This window comes from Cottoperca gobio, chromosome 17 (assembly GCF_900634415.1).
Source record: "Cottoperca gobio chromosome 17, fCotGob3.1, whole genome shotgun sequence".
In the NCBI taxonomy this organism is placed as follows: Eukaryota; Metazoa; Chordata; class Actinopteri; order Perciformes; family Bovichtidae; genus Cottoperca; species Cottoperca gobio.
In genome coordinates this window covers 15430977-15441993 of record NC_041371.1, presented here as the reverse complement: position 1 = coordinate 15441993, position 11017 = coordinate 15430977, and the positions used below count along the sequence as shown (strand labels likewise).

Genomic DNA, 11017 nt, shown 5'->3' with positions numbered 1-11017 from the left:
TGGCAGCTATTCAATGTGATCACAGTGTTGCATTGCTAGCAAAGCTATGGAGAGCTTTAGCACAGGGGGTTTATATTAATGCTGCAGGTAGATTACACTGGCTAGCTTCAGCTACGTATAGTCCTTCTGAACTTGGTCTAAACAGTAAAAATAAACTCAGATTTGTATTTTAATCCACAGAATTGAATATGTGGTAAAAAGAAATCCCGGTTTTTGTCTATGTTACAAACAAATATTTTCTTTATAATAAATTAACAGCATAATTAGTTTGGCAAAACATAGTCAAGCAAGGTCAAAATAAAATCCCATTTTGATTATATGATAGGATACTAGATGACATGTGTATAGACCAAACTTTAGCTTACTAAATAAATACTTTTTAAGTGAGAGTCAAACATGCACTGTAAAAATGTGAACGTAAATAATTTAATATAGGCTACAACCGGAAGTAAATCAATAATTGCATACATATATGTACAAAATATGGGTTAAACAAACAGAGACAATGAATTAGGTATATTATTCCACATTCCAGCCTTTCCCTAAACCTTATGTCTGTTGTTATTGTTGTTGTTGTATTGTAGCGCTTTGAGATTGCTTTTAGCTATAATAGGCGCTTTACAAATAAAATGTATTATTTTTATTATTATTATTAGTATTATTATTATTAAAGGTAAACATTAAAGTTAAAACGAGTGATATTGGGAAAAGGATTACAACACAATGATGAATGGTACGGCCCTGGATTCCACCCATGAAGGTTTGTGTGAATGGTATTGGCCATTCGCCGGAAAAAGAAGTAGTAATCTAAAATATTTTATCAAATAGAAAAAGTATTCCGGTTATATTTTAATAATTCATTCGATCAATGGTTTTCTAATTGTATACCACTCAATACAAAATTGAAACATAAAAAAAAAGAATTACATTTGCTATATTTCACTGCCGTGCACCGCGAGACTTCCTTTACGGTCTAACCTGACAACATGGACGCCTCCCGCGTGCAGCCGATCAAGCTCGCCAGAGTAAGAACATGTGTAATATGGTGAAAATAATCTTATCCGAACAGATAAATGGCTACAGTAACAACTAATGTCTTATGCGGTCCCAAAGAAATTCCGCTAAATTGACTTTTGTACGATGTTTTGCGGAGGCCACGTCCATGCCACAGTGTGCTAGCTAGTTCACTATTAGCCTGGTGTAGTTTCTTCTGGACTGTTTTAGTTCACATCTGAAACAACGTTTACTTTAAAAACATGTACCGTCAATCTAACTTTATTTGAATTGTGTTTCAGGTCACCAAGGTGCTCGGAAGAACTGGTTCCCAGGGACAATGTACACAGGTAAGCTAACAAGAGTTAGCATTTTACACAGGGATTCTATTTGACCCCGTCTTTGGTTGAGTTTACCAAATACCTCCGAAATGAGTAAAAAGTACAGTAGATCAGGAAAGGTCCTTGCTTTGTAGATTAACGTGATGGGTTGTACGTGTTTTTAAAAGTATATCTGTGTGTTTTCTGTTTCACATCGTTGCCATGACCACGTTCCCTTTTTTGGAACAATGTTCAAAGTAGCTGATTTTGTAAAAAAAAGTTTGTCTTTCGGGTTATAAATTACTCTGGCATTGATTCTGCATTCATGCATGTAAGTTTCAATTCTAATTTATATTCTTACATTTTAAAACGCTTGATCATGTTGAGGAAAAAGATTAAGAACTCGGTGCTTAAATATCGAATCAAAACAGCAACCATCTAGTTAAATCGATATATTTATTAACGTGATAAGTCAAACATATAAAATACTCTCAGCTGAGGACACCAACCACATCACCGTTTCCACAGACTGAATGGCTAAGAAACCCCCAGGTTGCTGTTTCACGGCTCTGCTCAAGTGTGTCCAAAGAGTTTTAAAACATCACAGCTGACACATGGAGCAGCGTTGACCTTCTCCTCATTGGTCCCCGTTGGCACCATCACGTTCCTCCGTCAGCAGAGTCAGGAAGTGATGGTTGTTGACCTGTTCTCTTAAAGGGGAAGTGTTCCTATTGTGTTTACAGTCAATGTTATGCTTGTAATACATACAGGATTGTGCTTGTAATACATGCAGTGCAGAAATACATATTGATTGAGGTAGACAAATGCACATGATAGTTTTTTTTTTATGGAAAAACACAAAATCATTGTCCTCTAGGCTGTCTTGTTCCTGCCCTATATCATAGTCTATAAGTAACTTGGTTTTCTCTTGCATCAAAAATTGACCTTTCTCTGTCTCTCTCTCTTTGGTCAGGGCAGTGGTGATCAGTCTAGTGGTCAGGGTGCGGATACATGGAATGCAACAGCATCCACACAGGATTAATATACCTATCATTATCGGTATGATCAACAGAATACTCAACATCAACATCTTGTGCTGACCAAACCAACCTGGAGCCTGTGAAGTAATTCTCTACCCCACTGTTTGATGCTAGCTCTTTGCTGAGTCTGTTGAGTCCTTCCAAAGCTCTGGTAATGGATCTATCTGGGGCTGTGTTATTTGGGATGAAAGTACAACACATGGATCCAAACAATTTGCTGACACCCCCTTTTTCAGCTAGCACCATGTCTAATGCAATTCTGTTCTGTAATCCGGCTAGTTCTATCAAAGTGCATAAATCTATGGAGAGGGGCTGGTACTCGTATACATTTGTTTTGTTATTGTGGAATCAATCAATTTTGTCATAAGGCTTCTAATTCATGGTATAGAACATCCACATACAGTAAGTATTCAGCATAATCTTTCTTGTCATGTAGGTTTTCACCTACAAAGAATTTGCTCTAGTTTAGCTGGTACATAAATATACAAATTGCATAAATATTTACAAAATATACACAGTGGCGATAATGTACAACTTAATATAGCTATTAATGCTGAAGATACCAGTGACATGAGAACTTTCCGTAGCATCACCAGACTAATTCTCTACTCCTGAATTCTCTGCTAATTCTTTATATAATGTTGTCAATCTTTGTAAGGCTCTGGTAACTGATCTCTTTGTAACAGTATTATTTGATATAATTGTGCAACAGGATGATCCAAATATGGCACACACCTCCTTGTTCTGCTCGGAGCATGTCTAAAGACATTCTATCATGTCAATAAGCTGCAAGCTGCTTGTTGTTCAGCTTGCCCCTTAACGACATCCCTTGTGATAATTAACAAACCTCTGTTAGATGCAATAAATGTAATTAATCCAGTCCACATTCTTATTGGTAGTTGCCCATCATAAAAACAATGAGTCGAAACCTGCTTCGATTTGATCTCTGGCACTCCCCGGGGGACTCCTACTGCATCTCTTGTATGCTGTGGAGCTGAAGCTCTCCCCAGGTGCTGTGTTTCTCTTCCACCGAGTTCAAGCTCACAAGAGTTTGACCTGTTGTGGGCCAAACAGAAACGCTCGACCAGTGTCATCAATGCACATATTTCTGTCTTGTGCTATTGGTTCTGTGAGTTGAATATCTCTTAAGGAGATTTTTGCAATTTGAGCTGAGTGGTTCTGTTACACTGTGCATCATTGTTAACAGAAAGGTTTACTCTGTTATTCGTCAGAGTAGAACTGGGACTGGGCTTTAAAGCAAGGAGGGGCCTGGCTGGTGCACACACACATGCACGCAATATATTTACTGAGCTAGTGGTATACAGTTTCCAGTCAAGCTACATATTCTTTTCTACATATCCTGTCTCCATGCCTATTATATTTCTTACTGTAGTAACTCTATATCCTTTCCTACTGACTGCTTGGAGATTGCAGCCTTCTTGTTTTCTACCTTTATCCTAAAGTGTCCTTGTGGTCCTGCTCCTAAAACCTCTGCTGCCTAAAGCAAACAGTCTCTAATCCCTGGGATGCGATGAAACGATGGTGAGGAATAATGGATCACAATCATTTATTTTCTTACATGTCACTCCTCTCCGTGGCGCAGATGTGCTCCTCTGCCCACCTGATCTGTTTTGCATATTCTTAGAGAAGAGGGACAGGTTATTATGTCACAGGAATCAAATTTGATGTGGTTGTGCAGTTTCTACTGACTGATGTTTTAGGATCCACGTTTCTCACCAGATGAGTGGGAATACCGTCGCCACATGATCTGATTTTGATGATCTAACTATGTTGGCTGGTTGTTTCTGAGTCTCAGGTGTACAGGGATATATATATATATATATATATATATATATATATATATATATATATATATATATATATATATATATATATATATATATATATATATATATATATATATATATATATATATATATATATATATATATATATATATATATATAACTCTGACCTCCGTTTCACAGTCCCCTTCTAAAACTTCGGGTTGTTGAATCTTCACTGATGGTGAGACACGTGCCCCTATGGGTAACGCCTCCCTGTGTGGTCCAGTTTCTGCTTTATGGAGTCAGTGTCTCTCACAGAAGTGGTGATATATTTACCATTTTACAGTGTGCCAGGTGTCTCCAGGATGCTCTCTCTCTCCCTCTTCAAGTTTTCTGTATGTGACGGAACACATTTCGTAATATCTTTTCTTTTAACAGTTATGACATTTCTTCTTCTAGGTCTACTTCTGGATGTGATTGTTTGTCCATAAGTTCTCTCATAGCTGGAATATAAATCAACTCAAATGGCAATAAGCCTCTTGCAAAATGTGCATTTTTTAATATTATTGGTGCTAAGCACTTCATCCAGCTTTTCCTTGTACACCAAACGTTGTTGTTAATGCTTCGATGATATCATTTAAAAATGTCTCATTATCACTAAATATTCTTTCTGGTATCCCAAATGGTGGTATATTTCAAAATATGGCTCTGATAGTTTTCCCGTCACAGATAGGGAAACTTTGCAGTGATTTCCAATGCTATTTTATACCATTTGTCTTTCACACTTATTTACATCAACACTGATTATTGTACCGTAAGTTCTGCTCCTTTGCTGACAGATGATTAGGTAGAGTCTGTGTCACTACATAAATCTTGTCACATTCGGACCCTCTAGTTTACTTTACATGATCTGTTAACAAACATTTCTATCGCTGGTTCCTCTTAGTGAATGTCAGTCAAGTCTGGTCTTGGTGAAGTTTCTTGTCAGTCTCTGTCGTTCAGTCATGTGGTTCTCCGTCTTCAGCTGTTGGTAATAATGTAAACGGATCAAAGTTGTACATTTTTCTATAGTCAGGTATGGTTGTGAAAACAAAACTGCCCCTGCATGCCTGGTGCCTTGCAGGTGACACGTAGGTGATTTTGTTCTCTACCAACACAACTGACACAGCATGTGTCACTGTTAAAGTCAATGGCCTGAATAACACTTGATGCAGAGGCCTGACCTGCCATTGAAGCTGCAATTACTGCTAATGTGCAGTCAGGCATTGCCTTATCTACTGGGTCTAATTTTGAAGATGGTCTACTCTTATCTCCATGGTTCTGTGCTAATGCTAATGTCATAAAGTCTGCTGTTTAAATAAAAGGCTTCTTATAGTCTGGTATTTCTAAAACAGATGAGTTTACCAAAATGTTTTTTATTTTCTTAAATGATTCGTCAGCTGTTTCATTCCATATTATCTTAACAGATGCTGACATAGGGTTTTTAGGAATCAGTTCTGACAGAGGATTAATTAATAGTGCATCATTTGGCACTCAGCTTCTACAGAAATTACATAATTTGTCTCTTAGTCTGGTTTAAGTGCTTCTAATTAAGTTCTTCCTCTCCTCTTCACATGCTCTGCCTGATTGTGAAATGTTGTAACTCAAATCCTTTACTATTGATTTGAACAATTGTAGTTTATTATATCAAGGTGCTCACCATATCCTTATGGGATTATTGTGTAAGTGCACACTTCTTTCCCTCAAACTGGAAAGCAAACTAAATCTGACTTTCTTTTACCACTTAGCTGGAAAAGAATGCGTTGGCTATATCTATTAAAAATGTGCTCTCGGCTCTATTGATGCTCTTGGTACTACAACTTTATTTACTACCTGTAAATCTGGTACCATTAGCCATCCTATATATGGCAGTTTTCCTTACTGGAAATATGGATTGCTCCTGGCACTTGGATCTAATTCTCGCCGACACTTCTTGCTTAAACAGATACCATCTCTAATATGGCTTGATGCTAAAGTCTTTTTTTTATTTTTTATTCTGAACGTAATCTATCATTAACTGATTTTACTCATTGTTTTATTTTACGCTCTTTATTCTGAGTATTTTGCGGCTCTGTTCTGCTCTATTCAGTTATGTCTGCTCCGGAATTACACAAAAAGTACATATGTCATCCACACACTTATGAAACATGTTTTCTCAAAAACAAATAAGAGACAGTTTTCTACACTTTACAATTCAGCCTCATTTAATTGGCTCTATGATAGTGTGTGTGAATGCATATATACGACCTGGTTCCGGAAGTGTGGACCCCCGTTGCTGGGGTGTCATGTTCTCCTGTCAGTCCTTTTTCTGACGTCTGGTCTGCAGTCTCCCTCTGGGGTTCTGATTTCACATTTTTCTTCTCTTTAGTCATAAAATATCTCTGCTACCCCTAGAAGCTCCCTGCTCTTATTTTCTCTCTTCATCACGTAATTGTCCAATATTTTAACATGATTGACACAGGAGTGGCGCTCCGTTTAACATTTTCATGTTCTACTGTTGCATCACCAGATTGATACTTATCCCCACTCCAGTTTTCGGATAGATCAAACCTTTCTCTTAAAGTAGTTAAACTCTGTCCTCATGTTTCTTGTTTATGAATATCGGACAGTCCTATAGCCTACTGGTTGGTGGGGGATGGGTACAATGTCTCCTTTGTTTCCAAAGTCTTTCCGTCCCCCAGGTGGGGGAGGAAGTAATGGCCAACAGCTTTTATTTATATATATATATATATATATATATATATATATATATATATATATATATATATATATATATATATTCAAAAAATAAATGATCAATCAATGTTATAGAGACCAAATTCTTTAGGAAAAATTAATCAAATCCATCTATCCTGGAATTTCAATTTGATTTCTAATTGTAATTTACAAACTTGTCTGCTGCTGCACAATTTTAAATTTAGGTCCACTTCTATTATCGTCCTACAGGTGGAGGTGTTTTATTTTTTGGAAAGTTTTTATCAAATTTGAGCTGTAGTCTCAATTGTGTCCACCAGAGGCATTTAGCTATTAACCAGATGTGGTTTTATAAATTCCAACCGGATGACAAAGGATAGAAAATGGAGGTTTCTTTGTTCTAAATTTTCTCTCCTTTCAGTTTGAAGAAAACTCACATCTCTGGTTTAATCACTCTGTCAATACATCACTTGTGCATTCTATTTCCACCCAAAATGCTCCAGCGTAAGACTCGAGGTTTAGTTTATCACAATTTACTTTCCCATGCCACGTAACATCAAGTAGGCGGAATTAGCAACCCAGCATCACATAGCCACAATTAGCTGGTCCTAATCTCTGAGGCCTTTCACAAAAACGTCTCCTTCTTTCACGTTTTTCCAACTTAAAACAACTTCACATACACTCTACGGTTCTCTTTGATTTCACAACCGTCCACCAGTCAGTTTGTACAGTTTCCACCTGATCTACAAACTCAAATGCATTAGCTAAATATCAGCGCTAGCTTAGCCTCAGGCCTGCTTGAGATGCACTTTACTCACAACAACAATACAATTAATCTTCTTAACATTTTTATTTTACCACTATGCTGTCCAAAAGGAGATGAGATATAACGTCATTGATGCGATGAGGCGATCGTCATCAATTCCATCACGTAAATCAAGCTTATACGCTCAATATTCTCCTTTTTATCACAACACTGGCTCTAACCAGGCTCCCCTTAAGTCTTGAAGTTACACTATTTTTATTTTGCCTCCCGTAGGTCTTTTTAACATTTAATCTTAACGTTTACCAACTAAGTTTTCTTAGCTACCTTCCTTAGGTATTTTTATATTAAACTAAATTAAATTCAAGCTTTCCTTAAGCTTTGTCCAGTACCTTACTGGATACCCTCCGTGGGATTTATTAATAATTACCGTTCCTTACGGGTTTTTAATACACCAGTTTATCACATTTAATATCTTCAATGCTTGCTCTTATCACATGTATTTCAAGATTGCTTTTTATCGTTTAACAGCAGTTTTATTAGCTATGACCGTCGAATATTGTTGCTGGCATTCATTAATGATAAATGTCCTAAAATCTACCTGCAGTGAAGATTTGTTTTAACCGGTGTCCATTCTCACCTGATCTTGTGTGCATGTACAATGAATACCAGACAACGATACTCTGCCATCGTTCTTCACTTCTCCTGGCAGGATTCTCACACGGGGAACCAAATTGTTGAGGAAAAAGATGAAGAACTCGGAGCTTAAATGTCGAATCAAAACGGCAACCTTCTAGTTAAATCGATATATTTATTAACGTGATAAGTCAAACATAGAAAATACTCTCAGCTGAGGACACCAATCACATCACCTGTTGAGCTGTTCTCTTAAAGGGGAAGTGTTCCTATTGTGTTTACAGTCAATGTTATGCTTGTAATACATACAGTGCAGAAAATGCATAATGGTGCAGAAATACATTGATTGAGGTAGACAAATACATATAGTCTTTCAAGTGTGGATTAATACAATCAGGAGTAATTTACTTCACAATCACTTATTCACCATCTAATCACTATTACTTACAATGTTGCGTAATCGTACACATTTATTTCTATATATTTTATTGCACAGATTATTACATGGTTGTTTTCAAATGTTCTCTATATATTTCTAATCTAGACTAAGCAATAATCCAACACTTGTATCTTCTATTTTTATATGTATTCTCCGAGTAAAGTATTCCACCACTGTGTGCAATTATCAATGCCATGTGCAATATTCACTATTACAACTTTTTATCAACGACTCTGTACTTATACTACTGTTACTGTATTTTATTCTATTTAATTGTGTACTCTTCACTTTCTCATTCTGTTGATGTAACAAAGTAAATTTCCCCGTCGTGGGACTAATAAAGGATTTCTAATCCTAATTATGTCCCTTCATCTGATCTTCCAGGTCCGTGTTGAGTTCATGGACGACAGCAACCGCTCCATCATCAGGAACGTGAAGGGCCCAGTCAGAGAAGGAGATGTGCTGACACTTCTGGAGTCTGAAAGAGAAGCCAGGAGGCTGCGCTAGGTGAGGAGAAATAAACCCAGCCAACGGTGTTTGAGTACAGTTGGCATCACCCAAACTGTCTGGGTTGGAGAGCAATTGTGTGTTATGTATTGAAAAGTGTTTCCAATGTCCTGTCCTCTGTATGTATATGGGGGTGCACAAAACTTCACAAAATATATTTTTAATACTGTTGAATACAAAAACACCACAGTCTCTGTTTCCAAAAGTACCATTGAATTTAATCTAGAGCTCTTTGACGCTCTACAGAAACACTAAGCTCCTCAAATGGAGGATTATTGCGGAGCCTTTTGAACTGTATTGTTATGTAACAGGTTTCATATTTCTGACCTGTTGAAGTAGAGTTGCGTACTACTGATATTGTAAGCTAGTCATCCCGACTGCACTCGATTCTCTTACAATGGACTATTTTCCTTCTGGATCACCAGAGAAATGCAGGTGACAGGTGGCTGAATAAAAATAAATCACAGCCGTTAGAGGATCACTGTTTACCTGAACTAATACCCTTCTAGTATCCTGTTTTTATACAGATGCAAGTGTTTTGTTTTATTTTATTTTGCAGGTAGAGTTTAATCTGGTTGTTTTTTCTAGATGGTGTGTAACTGATTCCTTCTCTTTGCAGTGCCCGCTGAAGATGTGAGGTGCGAGTCCATTACCGTGAAGCAGAAGACTCATCGGTTTTACTTGAAATGGCCTACAATCTTACTTGTTCAGATGGTTTGAAATAAATTTGGTTGTTAAGATGACCGTTGATGTGTTGTGTTTACTGTGTGTGTGTGTTGTGAATCAGAACTGTACTAATTAGAATCCAAAATCAAACATTCAGAAATTGGCCATTCTGCATAATCAGTACTTCCATATTTTGAATGCAGAACTTTACATTTACCACTATTTTTACATTGTAGAATTGCTGAAGTAAAAGATCCAAATACTACTTTCCCCCCCCCCCCCCCACACTGTTTATAGTACAGTGTTCTCCCAAGCATGTTGAACAAGTACACCCCTCTGATCACTAAAACTAAACTAGCTTGATTTAATGATGAAGCACATCTGCTGCACATTTTGATGAGACACCACTGGAGAAGGTTACCAATGGCCTTCTATTGGCATCAGACAAAGGACTTGTCTCTGTTCTTGTCTTGTTAGATCTCAGTGCTGCTTTCGACACTGTTGATCAGGACATTCTACTTCAGAGACTGGAACATTGTGTTGGCATTAAAGGAACCGCACTAAACTGGTTCAAGTCCTATTTATCTGAGCAATCTGTGTAAATGATGCAAGCCACAGTCAGTCATGGAGTCCCGCAAGGTTCTGTACTTGGACCTGTTCCATTCACATATGCTTCCTTTGGGCAATATAAGGACCCACTTCATAAACTTGTGTTATGCGGATGATACCCAATTATATATCAAGCCAGATGAAATCAATCAATTAGCTAAACATAAAAAATGCCGTAACTTGGACGTCCTGCAACTTTTTAATGTTAAACAGACAAACTGAAGTATACTTGAACCCAAACGCCTCTGAAACACATATTTAATGACATAGTAACTCCGGATGGCATCAGGACAGAGGGTGACGTATGCTGTACAGTCTGTAAAGCCCACTGAGTGTCATTTGTGATATTAGGCTATATAAATACATTTGATTAATATTCTTGCAGATTTATTTCCAAAGATGCAGTTCATCTTAATTTGGTTCACTATATCTTGAGAATATTTCTTTTTATTACCAGGTTCAGGTTGTGCAGTTTACATTCTCTCCAACAGAGGGCAGCATCACTCTTGGTGTTGGAGTTCACA

General features: G+C 37.3%; 1 protein-coding gene across 1 annotated transcript; it reads left to right on the top strand.

The window, feature by feature from the left end:
- The first annotated feature begins 919 nt into the window (after positions 1 to 919).
- rps28 (ribosomal protein S28) lies at positions 920 to 9962 on the top strand. Its single transcript, XM_029453822.1, has 4 exons — positions 920 to 1025; positions 1296 to 1343; positions 9096 to 9218; positions 9838 to 9962. The coding sequence occupies exons 1-3, from the start codon at positions 987 to 989 to the stop codon at positions 9216 to 9218; spliced, it is 210 nt and encodes a 69-aa protein (XP_029309682.1). The 5' UTR covers positions 920 to 986; the 3' UTR covers positions 9838 to 9962.
- Positions 9963 to 11017: the final 1055 nt, after the last annotated feature.